Genomic DNA, 27,567 nt, shown 5'->3' with positions numbered 1-27,567 from the left:
TAATACTTTGGTACACAGTTTACATCCTCTCACATGTATTAGGTTCTCTGCAGTCCTTTTATGAAATGTGTCCCAAATAGAGTATTTTTTCCACAAGGGATATCAAATGATAGAAATGCACAATCTGCAATTCCAACCTTCAAGTAACTCCTCAGAGCATGTGCCCTGGGGATATCCTACTTAAATATCTATCTGGATGAAGAAGGGATCAGATAACAACAGCTGGAAAACTTCTCAATACAGTGTTTCAGCCATGCAATATGTGACTTTAAGCAAGTTCACTTTCAGCTCACATTTTTGAATTATGGTTTTGGTACTGGTACCTAAATCTAAGTTTTGTTTTCCTGAGGCCTATTCAGGTTTCAGAACTCTTTAGCAAGACTTTTCTTTGTTTTTTCAAACTAGTAGAAAAGAAGCACACCCAAAGATAAGATGAAACACTAGGACTGTATTTAACTGCTGTTCTTGCTGAGCTATGAAGTGCAGAAGACTCACAGGGCAAGAAGCCCCTGTTCTGAGGGGGCATACTGATAAATTTAGCAGAAGTGAAACCCCTGACACCAAAATGTTTTTTCTCATGTTTCTATTTCTATTGCACAGACCAGATCTAGTTGCACTTGTAAATAAATATGGATACTATGGGGCATTTTTACCACTGGGGTAAGCCAACATACCACTACTGAAGTAAAATGTGTTACACCAATTTGTGCCATTGATGAATTTGGCCCTGTCTATGTGAATTTTACCTGGTAATAGTCAAGTCATAAATGCAGTATACAAATTGTACAGATATTGTTTTTTCCCGTTCCCCTGCTCTCCTCAGCTGAAAAGCTGATTCATTTCTCCAGAGCTCTAGTCTCTTCATCAGCTTTATCTATAAAGGAACTTATGCACAGCAACTGCTATCTAGCTAGACTTCCTATGTTACTGTACAAGTATCTTGTATTCCTCCTTGTCTGGGTTTTAGTCACTGACTCTTCCATCGAGTGGAGCGACAAAGGTTACATTTTAGAGCTGGGGTTTGATATGATTCTATATCATTTTGACCTCCACCCCGCCCCCCCCCCCCGCTTAGTAATATAATTCATACACTGATCACTCCCTGTATATCTACCATGTTCTCTCACTTATAATCCTATATCTCAGGATTTTACTTTCTACTTATTTTCTTTTAGCTCCCCCAAGTGAACCAACTCACTTTACAGTGGAAGACATCTCTGACAGCACTGTTACCCTGAAGTGGAGACCCCCTGAACGGATTGGAGCAGGGGGACTAGATGGCTACAATGTGGAGTACTGCAAAGAAGGATGTGAGTAAGCCCTAGTACCACAGTATTGATTGAGCATTATCAGTCAGAACAGAATAACTAAAATATCACCATAACTACTACAGCTTCACAACAGCAGCACTACAAATAAGTACATCCAGCATCATTACATTAAAGCTTACCACTAACAATGGTGGATGTGATCCCAATATAATTATCAAGCATTGCCACATTTACTTCAGCATTCTCATAGTACCATGATATAATCATGTCAACCATAACATTGTTGTCACACCATCATCTTCACAATTATCATCACAAACAGTACTTGCATTTAACCACAGTATTGCCAAAAGACTCAGTGCATCACTGCAATCATCATCTTAGCATTTCTGCAGCATCCAACCCAAGTCAAACAACCCATATCATCTCTACAGACAACACATTAGCAATGTCTTTTTGTTTTACGTATGTACAACAACCAGCATTTTGGGGTCCTTGACTAGGTGCTACAGTAATACAACTAAACTAAACTAAATAAGTAAGTAAACACAAGGCCTGGTCGACACTAAAACTTAGGTTTACCTAGCTCCATTTCTCAGGGCTGTAAAAAATGTTGCACCCGCAGCACCATAGTTAAGTGGACCTGCTTCTCTGCCCCCATCCTCCCCATGTAGACATGCCTAGGCCATGGATTCTTCTATTGACCTAGCTACTGCCTCTTGGAGAGATGGATTATCTTCGTCCACAGAAAAACTGCTGCTGTCAATGTAGGAAGCATTTGTACTAGGGCTGTCAATTAATCGCAGTTAACTCACGTGATTAACTCAAAAAATTAATCACAATTAACTGCAGTTTTAATTGCATTGTTAAACAATAGAACACCAATTGAAATTCATTAAATATTTTTTAATGTTTTTCTACATTTTCAAATATATTGATTTCAGTTACAACACAGAATACAAAGTGTACAGTGCTCACTTCATATTATTTTTATTACAAATCACTGTAAACATGATAAACAAAGGAAATAGTACTTTTCAACTCACCTCATACAAGTACTGTAGTGCAATCTCTTTATTGTGAACGTGAAACTTATAAATGTAGGGGTTTTTTTTTGTATAACTGCACTCAAAAAAAAAAAACCCAATGTAAAACTTTAGAGCCGACAAGTCCACTCAGTCTTACCTCTTGTTCAGCCAATCGCTAAGACAAACAAGTTTGTTTACATTTATGGGAGATAATGCTGCCTGCTCCGTGTTTACAGTGTCACCTAAAAGTGACAACAGGTGTTTGCATGGCACTTTTGTAGCTGGCATTGCAAGGTATTTATGTGTCAGATATGCTAAACATTTGTATGCCCTTTCATGCTTCCATGCTGATGACATGCATTAATAAAAGAATGCGTTAATTACATTTGTGACTGAACTCCTTGGGGGAGAATAGTATGTCCCCTGCTCTATTTTACCCACATTCTGCCATATATTTCATGTTCTTGCAGTCTCAGATGATGACCCAGCACACATTGTTTGTTTTAAGAACACTTTCACTTGCAGATTTGACAAAACACGAAGAAAGTACCAATGTGAGATTTCTAAAGATAGCTATAGCACTGGACCCAAGGTTTAAGAATCTGAAATGCCTTCCAAAATCTGAGAGGGACAAGGTGTAGAGCATGCTTTCAGAAGTCTTAAAAGACCAACATTCTGATGCGGAAATTACAGAACACGAACTACCAAAAAAGAAAATCAACCTTCCGCTAGTGGTATCTGACTCGGATGATGAAAACGAACATGCTCTGAATGGTCCGCACTGCTTTGGGTATCGAACAGAACCTGTCATCAGCATGGACGCATGTCCTATGGAATGGTGATCGAAACATGAAAGGGACATATGAATCTTTAGCACATCTGGCACGTAAATATCTTGCGAGCCAGCTACAACAGTGCCATGCAAACACCTGTTCTCACTTTCAGGTGACATTGTAAACAAGAAGCAGGCAGCATTATCTTCTGCAAATGTAAACAAACTTATTTGTCTGAGCGATTGGTTGAACAAGACGTAGGATTAAGTGGATTGGTAGACTCTAAAGTTTTACAATGTTTTATTTTTGAATGCAGTTTTTTTGGTACATAATTCTACATTTGTAAGTTCAACTTTCATGGTAAAGAGATTGTACTACAGTACTTGTGTTAGATTAACTGAAAAATACTATTTCTTTTGTATTTTATAGTGCAAATATTTGTAATAAAAAATAAATATAAAGTGAGCGCGGTACACTTTGTATTCTGTGTTGTAACTGAAATCAGTATATTTGAAAATGTAGAAACCATCAAAATATTTAAATAAATGATATTCTATTATTATTTAACTGCGTGATTAATTGCAATTTTTTTTAATTGCTTGTGTCAGGGTTCCCTCCCCACTCTGAACTCTGGGGTACAGATGGGGGACCCGCATGAAAACCCCCTAAGCTTAATTCTACCAGCTTAGCTTAAAAATTTCCCCAAGGTACAAATTCCTCCTTGTCCTTGGACGGTATCACTGCCACCACCAAGTGAGTTAGACAAAGATTCAGGAAAAGGACCACTTGGAGTTCCTGTTTCCCCAAAATACGCCCCCCAAGCCCCTTCACTCCCTTTCCTGGGGAGGCTTGAGAATAATATACCAACCAAATAGGTAAACAAGATGAGCACAGACCAGACCCTTGGGTTTTTAGGACACCAGAATCAGATTCTTAAAAACAGAACTTTATTATGAAGAAAAAAGTAAAAGAAGCACCTCTGTAAAATCAGGATGGAAGGTAGTTTTACAGGGTAATAAGATTTAAAACACAGAGAAGTCTCCTCTAGGCAAAACTTCAAAGTTACAAAAAAACAGGAATAAACCTCCCTCTTAGTATAGGGAAAATTCACAAGCTAAAACAAAAGATAATCTAACAGATTTCCTTGCTTTACTTACAATTTTTGTAATCTAGATGCTTATTTCAGATAGGGTTTTAGGAGATGGTTTTTCCTGCCCTGGTCCCTCTCTGTCCTGGAGAGAGCAACAAAAACAACACAAACAAAAAACCTCCCCCCCACAGATTTGAAAGGATCTTCTTCTCTTATTGGTCCTTTTGGTCAGGTGCCAACCAGGTTATTTGAGCTTTTTAACCCCTTGCAGGTAAAGGAGGGATTTTATGCTATCCTTAGCTGTATGTTTATGACAGCTTGATAGCCCTAATTTGCTCTACAGCGCTACAATGGTGTAACTGCAGCGCCACAGCTATGTCACTGTAGTGGTTCTAGAGTAGACATACCCTTAATTAAATACCACAGTTACCCTAATCTTACTTGATACCATATGTCTATGGTTACCAAAGTATTACTGCAGCAAGTCTAGAATCCTCATATATCTTCACAACATCACCATTATCATGTTATCAAATCAACTACTGCAGCAGCATCATAATCATAATCACCACAATCATTGTAGCATCAACATAGAATAATGGAATATAGAATCTTCTCTGTTACCAATCACCACTGACAAAGCAGCTGTATCTCTTAAGGTCACTGCAGTACCACGTTACTATGTAATCTGTATTAGGTTCTTCTAAAGTGTCTATTCACTAGTATCTATTCACTAATGACAGGTTACAGAGTAGCAGCCATGTCAGTCTGTATCAGCAAAAAGAAAAGGAGTATTTGTGGCACCTTAGAGACTAACAAATTTATTTGAGCATAAGCTTTTGTGAGCAACAGCTCACTTCACTGCAGAGTTACCAGAATCACTGTTACATCATCACAGCATGACAACAGTGCTATTAGTATCATGACTTCTATGCTGTTAATATTACTGAAGAAGCAATAGAAATTCTGTCCTCCTACTGTCATCAACTTGTACAAATGCAGAAAAAAATGAGGTGATAAATTCCATTATTTGCACTATTGTTGTTAGAAGCATGTTTCTGTCACCATAGTATCCAAGTACCATATACATAGTTAAGGGATATATCAATTTCAGGAAAGAATTAACCTAACTCACTGCCTCTCTGTTAGAGCCACTCCCTTCCACTTTTATGAAATCAGTTGCAAAGAAAGCCCTCAACAGTCATCACTAAACTTCCTGAAGACACAGTCCTAAAGAAACTAGAGGGAACTTTAGTTTAGAAAGTTTGTATTATTTTAAAACAGAAACCCTTTTGTTGCAGCTACAGAGTGGGTTCCAGCTCTTCAGGGCCTAACTGAGCGAACATCTGCACTCATTAAAGATCTGGTCACCGGGGACAAACTCTACTTCCGTGTCAGGGCTATAAACCTGGCTGGTGAGAGCGAACCAGCTCTAACCAAAGAGCCTGTTACCATCCAAGAGATCCTGCGTGAGTATCTGGAGTGAACAAGTATCACTTATCTATTTCCTTCAGGACAATTCTAATAATGTCCTTTAATGGAAAGTATGCAGTGTTGTTGTAGCCATGTCAGTCCCAGGATGTTAGGTGGGTGAGGTAATATCTTTTATTGGACCAACCTCTGTTGGTGAGACAGACAAGCTTTCCAGCTACACAGAACTCTTCCTTAGGTCTGGGAAAGGTTCTCAGAGCATCACAGCTAAATACAAGATTGAAGAGATAGAATGTGTGCTAACTACTTATGCTAAACTAAGGGACCATCAGGGTGAAATGGCCCGTTAACACCCCGGTAGTAATAGGACAAAAAGGGGGGTTAGTGGGTTAACAGATTGTTGTAATAAGCCATAAATCCAGTGTCTTTATTAAGACCATGATTTTTTAGTCTTTAGCAAAGTTAGGAATTTAAGCTCCTAGGTTTGTCTTTTGAAAGTGACAGGTTTCAGAGTGGTAGCCATGTTAGTCTGTACAAATACTCCTCGTTTTATTGAAAGCGTGCATATTTCCTTTGAGGATGGGGAGATAGGTCAGATATAGAGTGATCTCTTTGTGAAAAGTGTTCACCCACAGTTAATACAGTGTTTTTGTCTTTTATACTTTTCCTGTGTGAGTTCATTCGAGATCATAGTGATTTTCTGGTTTCACCCACATAGTTGTTATTGGGGCATTTAGTGCACTGGATGAGATAAACCATATGTTGTGATAGGCATGTATAGGACCAATGGATCTTAAGAGGTGTGTTGTGAGGGGTGCTGATCATTGTAGTAGTGGACATATGTCCGCAGGTTTTGCTTTTGTTGTTCTGGTGGGATCTGGTGCTACTTTGAGTTGGTGTGTCCTGGTCTATGGGGAGCCTGCTTCTGATGATGAGCTTGGTCTTCAAACAGCCCTCCAACCTCTCTGGGTGAAACGAGACAATCACTATGCTCTCAAATGAACTTACAGAAGAAGAGGACAGAAGACAAAAACACTGTATCACCTGTGGGTGAACAGTTTTCAAAAAGCGATCACTCCATATCTGACCTATCAGCCCCATCCTCAAAGGAAACCTGCACAACATTTTCAAAAGATGAGCCTGGGAGCTTAAATTCCTAACATTGCTAGACGCTATGGCCAGGTCTACGCTACACACTTACTTCAATATAACTATGTCGTTCAGAGGTGTAAAAAATCCACACTCCTGAGCAATGTAGTTATACCAACCTTAACCCCCCATGTAGACAGTCCTAGTCAACAGAAGAACTTTTCTCACCGACATAGCTACCATCTCTCGTGGAGTTATTAAGCAAACAGGAGAGCTCTCTCCGATCAGCTTAGAGCTTCGTCACCAGACAGTGCAGCCACACCAATGCAAGTTTGTAGTGTAGACCTTCCCTAAAAATCATGGTCTTAATCAAGACACTGAATTTATGGCTTATTACAACAATCTGTAACCCACTAAACCTCCTTTTTGTCCTATGAAACAGGGGGTTTAATAGGCTACTTTACCTTGAAACATCTCTTAGAATATGTGCTAACTACTTATGCTAAACTATTTGTTGGCCTTGTATTTAGCTGTGACACACTGAGTACTTTCCCTAGACCTGAGGAAGAGCTCTGTGTAGCTTGAAAGCTTGTCTCTCCTAACTGAGAGGAAATTCTGGGATTGGTAGGGTACACACTTTCTTTAGGGTGAGGACAGCGAGCAGGCATTCCCTCACTTGAGTATAACTCTGCCCATATTCCAATACTTGACAGTTCTCTCAAGTTGGTTCTGAACTATTCATTTCCTAATTCTGGAAACATACAAGAGAGATAACAGGATTTGGACCATAGTCAGTATATTTTTATTCATATTTCAGTTTTTAAAATGTTTACATTTTGCTTCCTGAAATGGTTGTCTCAAAGTCTGACTAAGAGATGCTTTATTTATTTAATTATTTATTTTATAAGAGTACTCTTGAAATAGATTGGTATGTTAATGACAAACATTCACACTCCTGCAAACTGAGGCCAAGGACTCTCTGGATAAAAGCTGTTATCTGCACTTGCATGTCCTACTTTGTTGATTACCATCCTATCCACCACTCAATAGCAATAAGTTTTAATTCATTTGACTGCAGTCCAAAAGATATTAAGAGCTGTTAACTGCCCATTCCTCACTCTTGACTCACACAAGATGCCTACCAGAGTCCCACTAGTGTAATGAACTAGAGTTACAGAGCATCTGAAAACCAGACAGATATAAGAACGAGTACTCCAAATCCAGGCTTACAAATTCATTCTATAGATAATTGATATGGATAAGGGAAGGAGAAAAGGTAAGACAGAGTATGCAAGTGTCAAGGTTCCTTCCCCACTCTGAACTCTAGGGTACAGATGTGGGGACCTGCATGAAAGACCCCCTACGCTTATTCTTACCAGCTTAGGTTAAAAATTTCCCCAAGGTACAAACTTTGCCTTGTCCTTGAACCATATGCTACCCACCAAGCATTTTAAACAAAGAACAGGGAAAGAGCTCACTTGGAGACATCTTTCCCCAAAATATCCTCCCAAGCCCTACACCCCGTTTCCTGGGGAAGGCTTGATAAGAATCCTCACCAATTGGTACAGGTGAACACAGACCCAAACCCTTGGATCTTAAGAACAATGAAAAATCAATCAGGTTCTTAAAAGAAGAATTTTAATTAAAGAAAAGGTAAAAGAATCACCTCTGTAAAATCAGGATGGTCAATACCTTACAGGGTAATCAGATTCAAAACATAGAGAATCCCTCAAGGCAAAACCTTAAGTTACAAAAGGACACAGCTTATTTTACCAGCCATTAAACAATAGAAAATCTAACGCATGTTCTAGCTAAATTACTTACTAACTTTACAGGAGTTGTAAGACTGCATTCCTGATCTGTTCCCGGCAAAAGCATCACACAGACAGACAGACCCTTTGTCCCGCCCCTCCAGATTTGAAAGTATCTTGTCCCCCCATTGGTCATTTTGGGTCAGGTGCCAGCGAGGTTACCTTAGCTTCTTAACCCTTTACAGGTGAAAGGGTTTTGCCTCTGGCCAGGAGGGATTTCATAGCACTGTATACAGAAAGGTGGTTACCCTTCCCTTTATATTTATGACAGCAAGAAAAATTCAAATGAGCCGGGATTTGAAAAGACAGAATACACTTTGCAATAAGATTCCTACTTGTAAAGGAAAAGTAAGCTGCCACAAATTACTCCCTTGATGCTGAGTAATGAAGTGCAACTCCTTCCACCACTGGTCACTGAGGTGTTATTGAGCCACTCCACAACAGTGATGCAAACCCAGTGGCTGATGTAGTGTTGGGAGGAGGATTGGGGGATCTGTGCAGCAGCAGTTTCCCTGCCTCTCAGCCAAGCCTGCCCATGCCCTATCCCCTTGTTGCTCTGCAGATGGGTACCCAGTGAGCTGAGCTCCACAAAGAGGTGCATATACTATGCAGAAACCTCCAGAATCTTCCTTCATTCAGAGGAAATGCACTAGTCCTGCTAGCAATTGAGCCTGCAGAAGTACAGAAACAAGGGCAAGAGTTGCTGTTACAGATGAATATGCACAGGAAATTATCAATTTTCCCAACTGTATGAGTAGCATTCATTCTGATTTTCTCATGCTCACAAGCACTTTGTATTGATTCCCAGTGTTAGGTATAAACGCTGTCTCCATTGGTGTTTTTCCTTCATTTTCCTAACATTTCAAATAACCAAAATATGACATCTGTCTTTATCAACAGAACGTCCCAAATTCTGGCTGCCTCGCTATCTACGGCAGACTCTGGTGAAGAAAGTAGGAGAGACAATCAACATTGTGATTCCCTTCCAGGTATGTGATTGATTCAGTTTTGACATGGGTCTCTTTAGTTGCTTATATAACAGATTATTTTTTCCTTACCCAAGCTCCCCTGCTGGCTGGCCACTGGTTCCTAAAAATGATGGGCTTGTGTGACGTTTAACCTAGAATCAAATGTGATAGTAGCCCTATATGGTTGGATAGTTTACAGTAAATAAAGCGGAGATATGCAGCAAGTTAGGCCAGTCCTCACACTAGACCAAATTCAGTTTGTTTACAACAGTGTAAGTCTGGAGTACATCTACTGGAATCAATGGATTTACTCCCGATTTACATCAGTGTAACTGAGCAGAATTTGGCCCTCTATTCACAGATCAGATAGCAAGCACTGAATAGCAAAGAAGGGTCCAATGATCTAATGGAGAGAATCAAAATAACAATGAGCCAGAACTGGCTTTATGTATTTAAGATATATAGTTCAAATTCAATTATGTTTAAATATATTTTAACACAAAGGATTTTTTGTTGTTGACAAATAATAATTTTATGTATGTCCCTCCTGTTAGTTTTTGTTCTGATAAGTTATTTAAAACGGGGTGTTCCTGCCCTGCGTCATTCACAATACATTGTACAATCCACACAATGAATAAGACAAGATACCAGCTTATGCTCATGCAATTAAAGATGCACTGTAATGCCAGGCAATAGAGTTAAAGTTGTGAGTGCAAATTTAAAGAAATTATATAATGAGGCAGTGCTGTCTTATTTCATGTCCTCAGTTTGATGGCTTTTACTACAATCCAAATTGCACATGCACGGCACCCTTTATCAGAAAAAATGGCACATGTCCAAAGTAAGATTTTTAACTCCTTATAACCCTTTTTGATAGTATTAATTATGTGCCAGAGCTTTGTAAAGGCATCTTTTTATTATTTAAATAGAAATAAATAAATAACCTGGCCAAATCAAATTAAAATATTGTACTTCCTTAAGGACTTGCTTGCCAAACTTCAGATTTCTAAACCCTGCTGCTGAGGTACAACAATGGGTTAAGATTGTTTCCCTCTTTCCTCCTACTGAAAAACAAATGAACCATTTAAAATCAAATTCTCAATGCAAATGTGAAAACTTCAGAAAGTGACAAGCAACTAAAAATGGGGGGTTATAATGGAAATGCTTAGTCCACCTTACCTATAGCTTTCACTACATGCTCCAGTTGTCATAAATAATATACAATAGTATTTTTAACATTTCACATTAAGGACAAATATTAAAGAAAAAAGACAACAAAAATCAATCATGTTTATTACATTTAATTAAAAAAGATAAGTACTCAAAAACATCTTAGGAAGGAAAAAAATCTACACAAATTTCAATCATCAAAAGTTTATTTCATACAAATAATTGTCATCATTCACACTGATATAAAAATAATCAACAGGGGGAAGAGCCAAGCCTTTAGGCTCAGCTGAATGTGAGGCTGCATGTATCTGTGCTACCTCAGAAGCATTCCGAAGGAATTGTAACTCTTTCTTCCTTGCTTCCTTCTTCCTTGGGAGGGGAGAGCTACACCACTGGAAAGGGGTGTATCTTACTTCTCCTCTTGCATACACCTTGAAAAGAGTGTAAAGGAAGAAAATAGTGGCTTTTATGGCGTCTATGTATACAATGTGGCTAGGATACTCATTAACAGAGTATGTTTGTTTATGCATCTCTGTGCAAATAAGCCTGCAGAGAGAGGTGTTCAGAGTTTACGCACATGTACGGTGTCTACGTGTTCATTAGAAGTGTAATTTGTATGCATGAGGCAGATATGAATGTCAGTGCTTTGTTGGGCATGTATTCAAAGTGTGAAAAATTGCATGGCAGATTTTCAAAACTGCATGTGTGCAACTACATACAGTTACTGTGTGCATGCACTTGAAATTATACAGAGTGTATAATTAACTAGGCAGTTAAATCACTTACTGGTTATCTGTGCGTGCATTTGCTGCAATTGTATAAGCAATCACAGTAATCACATATGTCAAAGAACATATATTTTTGTATGTGAATTTATGTCAGGATGAGCATATACAAAGAAGGATGGTCTTCTGACTGAGGCATAGGACTGGAAGTTAGAACTTGCAGATTCTATTTCTGGATTTGACACTGACATTCTGTGTGACCTTAGGCAAATAATTTGATGTTTCTCATTTTCCTCATCTAGAAAATGAAGAAAATGATGCACCTTTAGTGTCAGGTGTGGGTGTTTGTGGAGATTAATTCATTAAGGTTTGTAAAGCATTTTGAAATCTCAGATGGATAGAGTTAGAGATATGCAAAATATCATTTCAGTAAGGGAGAGAACTGTGTATATATAGTACTTATAAAGTGCTTATGTTGAGGATGGATGGGAAGTGGGAGTACTGTATGTACAGATGAGTGGAATCTATATAAAGTACAGTTTGCATGTGTTGTGGCTTGTGGTTTCCAGGTTATACAAAGGGGTTTATATGCATGGGGATGTATCGTTTCAATGAGCAGTGGAAAGTCAGAAATTTGAAGCAACTGTGATATGTCATGTGTGAAGTTGAGACATACGGAGTTTATGTCTTATGTCTGAACTGCATGCTTAACATCGTTACCATGAAATTAAATGCTTACCATTATTCTTTCTCAAGTCCCTCACCCCTAAACTTTCTAAAGTATTTTTTCACTGATTCATAGATTCATAGATATTAAGGTCAGAAGGGACCATTATGTTCATCTAGTCTGACCTCCTGCACAATGCAGGCCACAGAATCTCACCCACCCACTCCTACAATAAACCTCTCACCTATGTCTGAGCTATTGAAGTCCTCAAATCATGGTTTAAAGACTTCAAGGTGCAGAGAATCCTCCAGCAAGTGACCCGTGCCCCATGTTACAGAGGAAGGCGAAAACCCCCCAGGGCCTCTTCCAATCTGCCCTGGAGGAAAATTCCTTCCCGACCCCAAATATGGCGATCAGCTGAACCCTGAGCAAATGGGTAAGATTCACCAGCCAGATACCCAGGACGAATTCTCTGTAGTAACTCAGATCCCACCCCATCTCATCCCATGTCTAGCCACATACAGAATGCAACATTTTATAGGGCAGACAATTTTGAGTTACTGTTACTCAGCAGGAGAGTGAGTTTGTGTGTGTATGGGGGTAGGGGGGTGAGAAAACCTGGATTTGTGCTGGAAATGGCCCACCTTGATTATCATGCACATTGTAGGGAGAGTGGTCACTTTGGATGAGCTATTACCAGCAGGATAGTGAGTTTGTGTGTGTGGTTTTTGGGAGGGGGGTGAGGGGGTGAGAGAACCTGGATTTGTGCAGGAAATGGCCCAACTTGATTATCATGCACATTGTGTAGAGAGTTGTCACTTTGGATGGGCTATCACCAGCAGGAGAGTGAACTTGTGTGGGGGGGTGGAGGGTGAGAAAACCTGGATTTGTGCTGGAAATGGCCCAACTTGATGATCACTTTAGATAAGCTATTATCAGCAAGACAGTGGGGTGGGAGGAGGTATTGTTTCATATTCTCTGTGTGTATATAAAGTCTGCTGCAGTTTCCACGGTATGCATCCGATGAAGTGAGCTGTAGCTCACGAAAACTCATGCTCAAATAAATTGGTTAGTCTCTAAGGTGCCACAAGTACTCCTTTTCTTTTTGCGAATACAGACTAACACGGCTGTTATTCTGACACAGCTGAATTACTGTTAAATCTTTAAAACATTTTTAAATTGAAAAAAGATATAATTTTGCTGCTGTGATAACTCAACAACTGAAGGAGTTTTCCACAAAACATTTTTTTTTGGTCTGAAACCAAGAGTGGAAAATTTCAACTCAAAAGAATTCTTCATAAAGTTGTAAGTGAAAACAAGTTTAATGAATGTTGATTTGTAACCTTAACTATAGCTCTCACTAAAGTAAAAGCTCTGAAGGAACTAATTAAATCATATTTAGACTACAATATCCAATTTTTATCACCTTTTCTAAAAAAAAAGCAACAAAAGGAAAATAAAAATAAAGATTGAGAGGTTTAGCTTCTTCAGGTAGGCTAAAAAAATTAGGACTGTACTTGCTAAAGAAGAGGCACTTCAGAAGATAAGACTGCAGTATTCAAAATACAAAAAGAGATTTGGAGTACATAGACAAGCCTCTGAATTAATGCTAAACCTCTGTGAATAGAAGACACAATCAGGAATTGAGGAGCACTGTCTGATGGCACTGTAAGTCAGAATCCTGTGTTCTATTCCTGTGACTGAGTCTCTGACCTTGTCAAAATCACTTATTCTCTATGGGCCTGTTTACCCATCTGTAAGGCTAAGATTTAGTCATGGATATTTTTAGTAAAAGTCATGGACAGGTCACAGGCAATAAACAAAAATTCACGGCCAGTGACCTGTCCATTACTTTTACTATAAATACCCATTACTAAATCTCTGCTCTTAGACCCCTTTGCTCGGGGGGGAGGGGGCTGCTTCGGTAGTGGGGACTGTCTGCCGTGGGGCGAGGGGTCGTGTCCGAGGCCCATGGGGACTGCTCTCCCAATATCCTCCAGAATCGCCCCTGGATCTGCTGCTCTGACCACCTCTGGGACCGTCCTTGCTCGGGCACTCCCCAGGCTGCTGCTTCAGCTGCCTCCAGGACTGCTATTGCTTGAGCGGTCCCTAGGGCCAGCTGCTCTGGTGGCCCTGGAGTCAGCCACACCAGTTGCTGCAGCTGTGGAAGTCACAGAGGTTGTAGAAAGTCATGGAATCCGTGACTTCTATGATGTCCGGACAGAATCGCAGCCCTACCCATCTCTAACATGGGAATTCTACTATTCAGCTACCTTATAAGGGTATTATTAGGCTGAATTAATGTTTGTAAAGAAATTTGAAATCCTTAGATGAAAAGTGCTAGAGCAGGGCAAAAGCCAAGTAATTAGTAGACCACTCCTTTTTTTATAGAGCGCTGTAATCTTGTGGGACATCCTGTCAAGAGGAGGAGGTTTGTACACTTTTATTCCAAAATTAACTAGACAAGTACTAGAAGTAGTATTATGTGCTATTATTGGGGACTCAAGGTATTCCTTAACTGCCTTCCTGCCCATCATATATCTGTAAATATTAGTGTCTAAAAAACATTGTTAGAAAAAATCACTTCTCTATCTCCCTTCAGTAAAGCCCCTGAGGCTCTTCTGGTGTGCCATCCACCTACTCTGCCTCTCACTGTTCCTTCCAAGATTAGATATTGCTCATTACAGAAATCCAATCCTCCGAGATATGAATTAGGAACATGCTTTCTATGGGTTCATGCTTTTCACAGTCTATAAATAAGAGTATCGGGATATGAAAACCAACAGTGCAAACATTTGCCCTATTTCATTAGTTACTATAGCATCTTAAATAAGGGGTTATAAAAAAAGTGCCTACTCAACCGTACTATAACTACAGCAATTGCTAAGATACATTTATGACTAAGAGGGCACTTTCATAGTAAGTTTCTATTTTGAGCTAGATATAACTTTCAGAAAAAGCTACTAAAATTTGTCATGGCTCTTCGTTACTGAAAAAATTTAGGGACAGATCTTCTGCCTCCTCTAATCCCTTTGAGCTATTCCATTTTGCAAACAGGTTGGAAAACCAGCCAAGTACCTGGTCCTAAATGTTTTGGTAAATAATAATTTCAGTCCAAAAGGTAATTTTTTCCCTTAAAGTTATAAGTTTCTTTATATAAGTCCCCACCTTGCCAGTCGACATAATACATGGCAGTGGTATTATATGTGAAGATCTTGAGAGTGATAAAATTCAACTGAGGAAAGAAAGATTTGCAAGTTAAACTGGATTGCTCTGAGCTCCAGAACGTTTAAGTGTAGAGAGGATTCTTTGTGCCTTAAATATCATGGATAAACACCCCATATTTGGGTGAAGGCAACTGACACCCCTTCCCTCTGCAGCACTAGTGATTGAAATGGGACACTTTGCATACCATCTCTGGTTTGTCCCAACTAAAACCTCTCCAATGCATCATCAAGGATCTACAACCTATCCTGAAGGATGACCCATCACTCTCACAGATCTTGGGAGACAGGCCAGTCCTTGCTTACAGACAGCCCCCAACCTGAAGCAAATACTCACCAGCAACCACATACCACACAACAATAACACTAACCCAGGAACCTATCCTTGCAACAAAGCCTGTTGCCAACTGTGTCCACATATCTATTCAGGGGACACCACCACAGGGCCTAATCACATCAACCAGACTATCAGAGGCTCGTTCGCCTGCACATCTACCAATGTGATATATGCCATCATGTGCCAGCAATTCCCCTGCCATGTACATTGGTCAAACTGGATAGTCTCTACATAAAAGAATAAATGGACACAAATCAGACGTCAAGAATTAGAACATTCAAAAACCAGTCAGAGAACACTTCAATCTCTCTGGTCACTTGATTACAGACCTAAAAGTGGCAATTCTTCAACAAAAAACTTCAAAAACAGACTCCAATGAGAGACTGCTGAATTGGAATTAATTTGCAATCTGGACACCATTAACTTAGGCTTGAATAAAGACTGGGAGTGGATGTGTCATTACACAAAGTAAACTATGTCCCCATGTTTATTTCCTGCCCCTCCTACTGTTCCTCACTCGTTCTTGTCAACTGCTGGAAATGGCCCACCTTGATTATCAGTACAAAAGGTTTTTATTCTCTCCTGCTCGTAATAGCTCACCTTACCTGATCACTCTTGTTACACTGTGTATGGTAACACCCATTGTTTCATGTTCTCCGTGTATATAAAATCTCCCCACTGTATTTTCCACTGCATGTATCCGAAGAAGTGAGTTGTAGCTCACAAAAGCTTATGCTCAAATAAATTTGTTAGTCTCTAAGGTGCCACAAGTACTCCTTTTCTTTTTGTGGATACAGACTAACATGGCTACTACTCTGAAACCAGTCCCTCTTTAGTCACCCTTTGTGGAAGAGCAGAGTGGTCACATAGGTGCATGAAGCCATATGACCCAGGAGCCTTGGGATACTATATCTGTCTTATTATGGGCATATTTGAGTATTGTAGATGATATTCAGGCTGATCCGCTGGCTAGGATGGAATTTAAGGCCATGCCTCTGAACTCCAATATTTCAGTAAGAATGAGTGTTGATTTTGGTAATCTCAGAGACCCAGAAACTGGAACAATTTCCAAACTGATGAAGCATCCTGAAAGGATTTGCCTTGAATCAGCAGGGATACATGTGGATTCCCGCTCTTCTGAAATGGACTGTAATTACTGTTGAGCATTTGGTGAAGACCTTTGGAGCTGTGATATGACTAAATGGAAAGATCCAATATTGCTACTGTTGAGTCTATGAAACGGAGGTACTTCCTATGAAACAGATGATAGTGTGGAAATATGTGTCCTTTAAACTGAGAGCAGTGAACTACTCCTGCATATCTAGGTAGGGGAGGATGGACAGTAAGAACTTAAGATGAGTAAAAAAGTATACCACATGCCTAAAATCCAGGATAAGACTTAATCCTCCCTTCCTTTTGAGAATCAAAAACTAACAGGAATAGAATCCTTTTCATTTAAATTGTTTTAAACTTCTTCTATGGCTCCCAGTTGAAGGAAGAGACCACTTCTTTTTTCAAGTTTATCCTCAGAAGGGTCCATGAAATGGGATGAAGAGGGAGGGAGGCAGCTATGGACTGGAATAGGATGAAGAAACCTTGTCTGGTACTTTGAGAATCCACTGGTCTGAGGTGATTCTATTCCATGGCAGGAAGAAATAAGGCATTGCAAAATGTGGGAGAAAATGGAAGAGATCTGTAAAATGGTCTAGTCCAAGGCTCTCAAACTGACCATCAAACTTACTGCTTGCATTCTAATGCAACAACTAATGATCCAGAGGACAGAGTAAAGATCCTATTCCTAGAATAGTGTGGTTACTTTCCAGGTGGCTCACCGGGTGTTTTAGTATAAATTCTGGCCAGACCTTTGCCTGAAGGTACTTGTGTCTAAAAGAGAACTTCCTTGTAGTGGCAAAGAAAACCTAAAGGATGCTCTTGAATCTCTCAGAGTAAGCAGAGAATCATCTTGATTTAAAGACCTCAGGACCTTCGAAGCACAACTCCTCGATGGTGCTTCTGCAGCATCTTGAGAAGTCTGGAGGACTGTAGTTCAGAGGATCTTTGCATAGTTACCGCAATGGCAAATGAGAGGGCAGCTTGTCAGAGGCATTCATTGCTGCTTGAAGGGAGTATGTGATGTTGGCAGACCAGGTGCCAGCTCATGCCAATGCCCTTAAACCTCACTGAACACTTACAAATGCATAGCTGGAAACTAGTGTGTTAGCATTTTTAAAATAGATGTTAAGTTTCTAAGAATGTGTTTAGTGTTTGGACTTTATGAAATGCTTGTGAGTTGCTGCATTCACGAATATCACTTATAATATCTGTATCCCATATTATAAGGTAATATACAAGTGTTTGCTTTGTAACTATTAAAGTGTTTGCTATGAAGCTGGAACCCCCCCCCACCCCCCAGTCAGGAGAGAAGCATTACCATGTGTGAAATACTAGTTTACCATGAGAGTTATCATCTCCTGCCCAAAAAAAGAAGGCATGCGGACACCAGAGAAATGATTGTGGAATATCAGGGAATGATTGTTGATTGTTCCCCCCCACAACCACGAAGAGGAGACATGTACAAACCCGCATTCCGTCACACGTTGAACTCTGGGGGAAGAGAATAAATATCCCTGACTAGAAGGAACTGCATCACTATACTGCTTGGAATTGAGAGGGCAGTATTTCTAAGCTTAAACAAGCGATCCCCAAGCTGTTTAGCTTGGGTTAGCCCTAAAAGACATATAGAGCTTGCATATTACAGCAGCTTCTATACCTTTTAAAACCCAACACTGTAATTCATTAGTATGTGTATATTTACTTGCTTTAACCTTGTAAATAACTCATTTCTTTTTCCTAGTTAATAAATGTGTAGTTAGTGTATTATAGGATTGGCTACAAGCATTGTCTTTGGTTTGAGATATGAGGTACAATTGACCTGGGGTAAGTGACTGGTCCTTTGAGACTGGGAGTAACCTGAATATTGATGTGATTTTTGGTATAAGGGATCATCTAACACAAAGGCAGGCTTTCCTGGGTGGCAAGATAGACCGCAGTGCTTAAGACAATTGTCTGACTCCATGCTAAGTCTGGTATAGTGCTTGAGGAGTTCACACCTGATATTTCATTGGTGAAATCTAATTATAGAACACACAACCAGTTGGGGGTTTGTGCCCTTGTTCTTGACAGACTGCCATGAGATGGGCATGCACGTTCATGAACCACTTCAGACAGCTTGACAGAGTGAGACTTTGTGAGACTTTTTTTGCCTCATTTCTGGTGTCCTCAAGCAGCTGATCAAGAAGAGGAGACCAGTTTGTCCCAGTTGAATAAATCAGTTAACCAGCAAATGTGGTAGTACAGTGGATTGTAAGGTGCCTAATGAATAAGGGTTCCTGCCCAGAAGTTCTAGGGATGTACTTTTGAGAGCCAAATTGTTTGAATGTTTCTTAGGCTGCTGAAAGAATAGGAACCCCAATGTAGGATTGAAAAAAAGGACCCAAAGCACTTTTGAGGAGCTAAATATCAGCTATCTTGGAAGTGGCTGTTATTAATGGAAGTATAGGTTATAGATCTTTTATTGGCTCCAGAATGTCTTCATTTATGGGCACAGCCAGTGTGCCTGACTGTTTGGAGTGAAATATATCAGTTTATGTGTTTTGTCCTGCACTACCAAAATTCTAGATCCAAGGATGCTGCAGTTCTGGACAAGAGCTTCTGAAAGGCCTTGAAAGCAACTGGAGAAGGGAGTCAGGGACTGGTGGGAGGAACAGTAGCTGGAGTAACAGCCTCAACAGAAAACACATGAGGTTTCTGTTGTTAATCTTCCACTTGCTCTCAATTTCCTCATCCTCCAAAGAAAAGGGGCATTCAGATAGCTAGCTCTCCTAATTAATCTCAGAGGAGAAGTCAACTTCAGTCTTTTGTCAGTGTTTGTTCCCAGAATGACTTATGTTAAAATGGGGGTGTTATATCTACATTGCCCAGTTAGAACATGCTATTGACCCATGAGGATGGAAGAGAAATATCTAGAGGGGCCCAGAAAATGGAGAAGCAGACAAAGAATCATATGTTCATCTATCAGTACAGCACCTGAAATTAATTCTTCTATTTTTATAGACCAAAAAAAAAAAAAAGAAAAGACCCTGAAAAAAGCAAATCTGTTGTTGTCCAGAGAATAAGCTTGCTCTTTTCTTCCTACAGGGTAAACCTCGACCCAAAATCACTTGGACAAAAGATGGTCAAACACTAGACGCCAAAGAGGTGGGAATTCGGAACAGCACCACAGACACTATCCTGTTCATTCGAAAGGCTGAGCATCACCACTCAGGAACATATGAAGTGGAAGTTCAGATAGAAAACATGAATGATAAGGTTGCTATTACCATGCAGATAATGGGTAAGAAACTGGTGACTCTAAAGCTCAACATTTAAAATTGTGGAATTAGTATGTGTATCCTTCTGCACAGGAGAAGAAAGTATGGATCCCAGCCCTGGTGGGTTTATGCATGATTTTACTACAGGTAGGAAATATGAATCCAGGAATTAGTATGCTGGTGTCATGATCCTTCTACACCCAGGGGTTGTAAATGCAAAAAAATCATGGGACTAGTATGTGTATTATTCTACTCTTCCCAGAGTCAGAGAAGGGCGCTAATATATTAGTAGGAGGATTCTACTTGATTCCGGTTGTGAATTTACCCTAATTTTCTAAAAGAATTCAGAGAATACTTGTCTAATACAATTATAGCAGACAGAAATGGAAAGACCTATTAGATTAGATAAGGGCTTGTCTACATGATGCATTAGTCCACATCAGTGGGTGTAAATTTTAGTTCACATGAGCATGTCATGGACTTACTGGTTGTGTGGACACTGCTGGCACATACGAAAAGCTCCCTAGTACATGTTAGTGAAGTTCTTCACAGGACTACCTTAACACACACTACGGAATGTTTAGTGGGTGCCAGCAGTGTCCACAAGTCCAGTTAGTAAACAACACACTAATGGTACACTAGGATTTACAACCCTCTGGTGCAGAGTAACATATCCCATAAGCAAGCCCAAAGACAGTGCATCCCTTGTAGCCCAGAGCAGAATTGTTCTGTACTGCACATTTCTACTCTCATTTTAATGGCACTTCCATAAATTCTCTTGGAAGATTATTCACAGACTAATATATATCTCATAGTCAGCAAGAATTCTGTTATAGCTCTGTGTAACATACTAAATAATGCTAATGCTAAATACTAATAATACAAAATAATATTTTATCTTTGCTGTTAACCATCTGCAAATATTTTAAGAGTATAATGTTGCTTAGCCACATTATAAATATTGTGCTCTTCTAGGAGGAAAGGTTAAATCACTTCCTTCAGCCCCGATCATTTTTGTTCTCCTTAAACTTCCTCCAATTTGTCAATATCTTTCTGGGAATGTGTAATTTTATTGAACTTTATTATTTAATATAATTTCTGACCATTTAGAACTGATAATATGGAGCTTATTACATATTGTTGAAAATTGTAATATATATATAGGATAAAGATGGCAAGAGTGAGCACCTAATGGTTTTAGACACAAAGGACCTAAGGCAGGGGTGGGCAAACTTTTTGGCCGAAGGGCCACATCTGGGTATGGAAATTGTATGGCAGGCCATGAATGCTCACAAAATTGGGGGGTGGGGTGCAGGAGAGGGTGCAAGCTCCAGCTGGGGGTGCAGGAGGGTGTTCCGGGCTGGGACCGAGAGCAGAATAGGGATCAGGACCTGGGCAGGGGTTGGGGCGTGGGAGGGGGCCAGGGGTGCAGGTTCCAGGCGGCGCTTACCTCAAGCGGCTCCCAGAAGCAGCAGCATGTCCCCCCTCCGGCTCCTACGCAGAGGCACGGCCAGGCAACCGCACGCTGCCCCTGCAGCTCCCATTGGCCATGGTTCCCGGCCACTGGGAGCTGCGGGGGCAGCACTTGGGGTGGGGGCAGCGTACGGAGCCCCCTGGCCGCCCCTGCACATAGGAGCCAGAGGGGGGACATGCCGCTGCTTCCAGGAGCCGCGCAGAGCAGGGAAAGCCCCCAAGCCTGCTCCCTGGCTGGAGCGCCAGAGTGGGGCAAGTCCCACACCCTGCTCTCCGGCGGGAGCTCGAGGGCCGGATTAAAACGTCTGGAGGGCCAGATGCGGCCCCTGGGCTGTAGTTTTCCCACTCCTGACCTAAGGCATGCTCTGGTCCTGTACAACAATACTAAGTATTTTCCTTCCAATGTTTCCTACATCTCATACCATAAAAATGACTTTATATAGAGAGAGTCATTTTATATATCATGATATATACAGTCATTTTATATATCGTAAAAATGACTTTATATTTTACATATTGTGACAAAGTTCCTGCTCTACCTTGGTGTGTCTTGTGCTTATTGGTGGATTTGCTCGCCTTGGAGCTTCACAGCAGCCCTCAGCTTGGCCATTTTTCTGAACCCACAGTCCAGGTCGACGACTCCTGTGTCTGACCAGGAGTTGGGAGGATTTGGGGGGAACCCGGGCCCGCCCTCTACTCTGGGTTACAGCCCAGGGCCCTGTGGAATGCAGCTGTCTAGAGTGCCTCCTGGAATAGCTGTGCAACAGCTACAACTCCCTGGGCTACTTCCCCCTGGCCTCCTCCCAACACCTTCTTTATCCTCACCATAGGACCTTCCTCCTGGTGTCTGATAATGCTCATACACCTCAGTCCTCCAACAGTCCACGTTCTCACTCTCAGCTCCTAATGCCTCTTGCTCCCAGCTCCTCACACGCACACCACAAACTGAAGTGAGCTGCTTTTTAAAACCCAGGTGCCCTGATTAGCCTGCCTTAATTGATTCTAGCAGCTTCTTGATTAGCTGCAGGTGTTCTAATCAGCCTGTCTTAATTGTCTCCAAAAGGTTCCTGATTCTTCTGGAACCTTCCCTGTTATCTTACCCAGCGAAAAGGGACCTACTTAGCTTGGGGCTAATATATCTGCCTTCTATTATTCTCCTATAGCCATCTAGCCCAACCCTGTCACATATCCCCCCTCTCTGCTCAACACTACGGGGTTGGGTAACTTGGGACGTCAGGCAGTGTATTTGTGACAAGCCATCTGCATTGCCATGGTGGCTTCCAGCCCCGTGTTGTACGGTGAATTGGAAAGGTTGTAGGGACAGGAACCATCTGGTCACCCTTGTGTTCTTCTCTTTATTTCACTGCATCCACTGGAGGGGTGCATGGTCGGTCACAAGGGTAAACCGTCGTCCCAGAAGGTAATAACATAGTGTTTCCATGGTCCATTTTACAGCAAAGCACTCTCTTTCAACCACGGCATACTTCTGCTCTCTCAGGAGGAGTTTCCTGCTGAGGTAGAGGACTGGGTGTTCTTCATCTCCGACCATCTGTGATAGGACAGCTCCCAATCCTACTTCAGATGCATCTGTTTGTAAAATGAATTCTTTGTTGAAGTCTGGGGCTATAAGCACGGGGTTACTGCAGAGGGCTGTCTGTAGACCCATGAATGCTTTCTCTGCGGCATCTGTCCGCTTCACCATGTCTGGACCCCGGGCTTTTATCAAGTCTGTTAGGGGACTCGCTCTGGTAGCAAAATGGGGAATAAATCGTCAGTAGTACCCCACCACACCCAGGAATGCCCGGACTTGCTTTTTCTGATTCGGCCGGGGCCAATTTTGGATAGCCTCTAGTTTGTTTAGTTGGGGCTTACCCATGCCCCTTCCTACAATGTAGCCAAGGTATTTAGCCTCGGCTAGCCCTATAGCACACTTGGCTGGGTTGGCTGTGAGACCAGCCTATCTTAGCGTGTCCAGAACCGCTTCCACCTTTCCTAAGTGGGTTTCCCACAGTCAGGGGCGTGAATAATCACACCATCCAGGTATGCCGCTCCATAACTGGTATGGGGCCGTAGGAGCTTGTCCATAAGATGCTGGAAGGTGGCAGGTGCCCCATGCAATCCAAAAGGAAGAACAGTATATTGAAACAGACCCTCTGGTGTAGAGAATGCCACCTTTTCTTTCGCATCTTTGGCAAGGGGAATCTGCCAGTATCCCTTTGTTAAATCAAGGGTGGTCAAAAATCGGGCATTGCCCAGGCGGTCAATTAACTCATCAATACAGGGTATGGGGTATGCATCGAATTTGGATCTCTCATTCAGCCGACGAAAGTCATTACAAAACCTAGTGGTGCCATCGGGTTTGGGCACCAACACAATCGGGCTTGACCACTGACTGTGGGACTCTTCGATGACTCCCAGCTCCAACATCCTTTTTACCTCTGCCTTGATCTCCTCCCTTTTTGCTGCTGGGACCCGATAGGGCCTTAAAGTTACCTTTACCCCAGGGTCTGTGATAATGTGGTGATATGCTTCAATGGTCTGGCCTGGTTTGGTTGAAAACACGTTCTGGTATCGGTTGATCATCTCAGTTACCTCCTTCTTCTGGTTTGGTGTCAGATCAGTGGATATCCTGATCTGCTCCTGCACATTATTTCCCTGGATTGGGGTCTCTTGGGCCACTACACATGCCTCTCGTTGGTGCCAAGGCTTTAAGAGGTTAATGTGATAAATTTGTTCTTGTTTCCGGCATCCTGGCTGCTGCATCTTGTAGGTTACTTCCCCCACGGGTTCAACCACCTCATAGGGCCCCTACCATTGGGCCAAAAGCTTGCTTTCTGCTGTGGGTACCAACACCATCACCCGATTCCCTGGTTGGAACCGTCGGACTTTTGCCTGGCGATTGTAATAGATTTGCTGGGCCTCCTGTGCCTTTTCCAAATGTTCCCGTACAATAGGGGTGACCCGGGCTATCCGTTCTTGCATCTGCAATACATGGTCAATTATATTTCTCCCCTCATTGGGTTCCTCTTCCCAGATTTCTTTTGCAATATCTAGTATGCCACGGGGGTGGTGCCCATATAATAATTCAAAGGGGGAAAACCCAGTGGAGGCCTGAGGTACCTCCCAGATTGCAAACATAAGGCAGGGAAGTAGGGTGTCCCAATCCTTCCTGTCTCAACTTACCACTTTCCTTATCATTGTCTTGAGGGTTCGGTTAAACCTTTCTACCAGCCCATCAGTCTGCGGATGATAGACTGAAGTTCTCAGGGTATGTATATGGAGCAGAGGTCCTTCATTAGCTTCAACATAAATGGGCTACCTTCGTCTGTTAATATCTCCTTTGGTAGCCCCACTCGGGCAAAGATCCCCACCAACTCTTTAGCTATCGTTTTAGAGGCCGTGTTCTACAGGGGGACGGCTTCTGGGTAGTGAGTAGCATAAGCCAAAATGACAAGTATATATTGGTGGCCCTGGGCTGTCTTCTCCAGGGGTCCCACTAGATCCATGGCTATTCACTCGAAGGGGACGTCTATGATGGGAAGGGGTACTAATGGTGCCCTCAAGTGCGGACGGGGACTGTGCAGCTGACACTCCGGGCAGGATGCACAGTACCTCCGCACTTCTTCATATACTCCAGGCCAGAAGAATTGTCGTAGGATCCATGCCAGGGTCTTCTCTACCCCCAAATGCCCCCCAAAAAGATGACTATGGGCCAGATTTAATACAGCATTCTGGTGTTTTTGAGGTACTAGGATCTGCTGTACCTTCTGCCCCTGTACTGGTGCAACCCGGTATAAGAGATTCTTCTTCATTATGAAGTAGGGTCCTGGTCCCTGGGTTTTCCCTTCCATGGGGACCCCATCTATTTCGGTCACCTCCTTCCTAATGTTGTCGTACCTGGGGTCTTCAGCCTGGTCCCATCCAAAATTTCCTCTCCCAGGGCTAATCTGCCCGAGATCTAGGGGGTCAGTCTCTGTTGCCTCTACTGGTTCAGAGGCGTTAGGGTGTGGGTCAGACTCGGGTGCTTCTCCCTCCTGGGTGGCCTCCTTTTCAGCTGCTTGGGTCCGCCTACCTACAAGAGCGAACCTCTGGCTTTGGGCCAGTATTTGGGTTCCCAAGGCATTAGCTGCCCTTCTTTCCCTTTTTGTCTTTCTACGCTGTCTGGGAGTAGAGAACAAATCTGGGGATATTTCAGAGAAGGTTGGGGGTTGAGAGTCTACTGTGGATGCCTCACTACTTTCAGGGCTTCCCCCTTTCTCCAATTTCCCTACCAGGAGTAAGTCTCCAAACCCTGGGAAGTCCCTCCCTATGAGCACTGGGTATGGGAGTTTAAGGACTACACCTGCTGCTACCTCAGTAGTGTTCCCCTGAATCTCGATTTTTACTGGGATGGTGGGGTAATAACCAACTGTCCCATGGATGCATGTTATCCCTGTACACTTGGCCCACAGCAGCTGATTACGCTTCACGAGCTTCCCCGAGACAAGCATGATAGCACTCCCCGAATCAACCAGTACTGTGGTCTCTACACCATTTAGCTTCACTGGTCTAGTGTACATATGTGGGGTTAGTGAGACCCCCACAAGGTGGATTAGGGAGCACGGGTCTGCCCAGTTCCCTAGGTTACACTGCATAGGGTCCTCGGCATTGGGACACTGTGCAGCTATGTGTCCCCACTCCCCGCAGGCGTAACACCTGTATGGAGCCCTAGGCATTCCCCGGTCTCTGGATTTGGGTAGTCTAACATCACGATTCTCTTTCCCCTCAGTGCTCCGACTCCTTGTGGCTTCTGGTGGGCTTTCAGCCCCTCTCTTTTTCCACCTAGGTTCTCCTGGTGGCCCAGTTACCCGAGCTCTAGGGCTTGGTGCTGCTAGTTTAACCCAGGGTGCTTCTTCCTTAACTGGTCGGGTCAGGTCACTCGCCGTCCTTCGCCTTTCTACCAGCGCGACAACCTCGTCGTAGGTGGAGGGTTGGTTCTGGCTTACCCAGGTGCGAAGGTCTGGCGGTAGTCCTCTCACGTACCGGTCGATGACCAGAACCTGTAGTATCTCCTCTGGACTCCAGGACTCAGTTCGTAACCACTTTCATGCGAGATGGATGAGGTCATATAATTGGGACCGCGAGGTTTTGTTTTCCTAGTACCTCCACTCATGATATCACTGGGCTCGCACTGCAGTTGTTACCCGAGATCTGGCCAGGATCTCTGCTTTCAGCTGGAGGTAGTCTGCTGCAGCCTCTTCAGGCAAATCATAGTAGGCCTTCTGGGCCTCCCCACACAGGAATGGAGCGAGGATGCCAGACCACTGTTCTTGGGCCAAGCCTTCCGCAGGGCTGTCCTCTCAAAGGCCAGGAGGTATGCCTCTACATCATCCTCCCGCATCATTTTCTGCGGGCAATTGCTGGCCCGAATGATCTGCGTCCCATCATGGTCACGGTTCAGCTCTGTAAGGGCCTTTACCTGGTTTACCAGTTCCCGCAACATAGCTCAGTCTTGAGCAGCCTGGTCCATCAGCAGCCGAGTAGTCTCTTGCTGCAGCCACACTGCCTCCTGTTGGGCGGCTGCCTGGACACGAGTAGCCTCCTCCTGGGCAGCCGTTGCTTGTATCAGTGCCCGCACTACCTCCTCCACTGTGGTGAAAAAAAATAAAAATAGACCCTCTTCCACCGCCCCCCCTCTTCCGCCGCGCTGTGGACACCAGATCCCACTTCTAACACCAGTTGTGACAAAGTTCCTGCTCTACCTTGGTGGGTCTTGCGCTTATTGGCGGATTTGCTCGCCTTGGAGTTTCACGGCAGCCCTCAGCGTGGCCATTTTTCTGAACCCACAGTCCAGGTCGACGACTCCTGTGTCTGACCAGGAGTTGGGAGGATTTGGGGGGAACCCGGGCCCGCCCTCTACTCCGGGTTACAGCCCAGGGCCCTGTGGAATGCAGCTGTCTAGAGTGCCTCCTGGAATAGCTGTGCAACAGCTACAACTCCCTGGGCTACTTCCCCCTGGCCTCCTCCCAACACCTTCTTTATCCTCACCATAGGACCTTCCTCCTGGTGTCTGATAATGCTCGTACACCTCAGTCCTCCAACAGTTCGCGTTCTCACTCTCAGCTCCTAGTGCCTCTTGCTCCCAGCTCCTCACACACACA

General features: G+C 42.7%; 1 protein-coding gene across 1 annotated transcript in view; it reads left to right on the top strand.

The window, feature by feature from the left end:
• Window positions 1–27,567, top strand: part of MYBPC3 (myosin binding protein C3) — a 139,420-nt gene that overhangs the window by 93,546 nt on the left and 18,307 nt on the right. The window contains exons 24-27 of the mRNA XM_084631960.1: window positions 1,176–1,310; window positions 5,464–5,631; window positions 9,394–9,482; window positions 19,782–19,977. Of these exons, the coding sequence (XP_084488086.1) occupies window positions 1,176–1,310; window positions 5,464–5,631; window positions 9,394–9,482; window positions 19,782–19,977 (588 nt within the window). The remainder of the gene's footprint in view (window positions 1–1,175; window positions 1,311–5,463; window positions 5,632–9,393; window positions 9,483–19,781; window positions 19,978–27,567) is intronic.

The sequence above is a fragment of the Lepidochelys olivacea genome, assembly GCF_965140295.1.
Source record: "Lepidochelys olivacea isolate rLepOli2 genome assembly, chromosome: 6".
Classification (NCBI taxonomy): Eukaryota; Metazoa; Chordata; order Testudines; family Cheloniidae; genus Lepidochelys; species Lepidochelys olivacea.
This window is presented reverse-complemented; position numbering and strand designations above follow the sequence as displayed.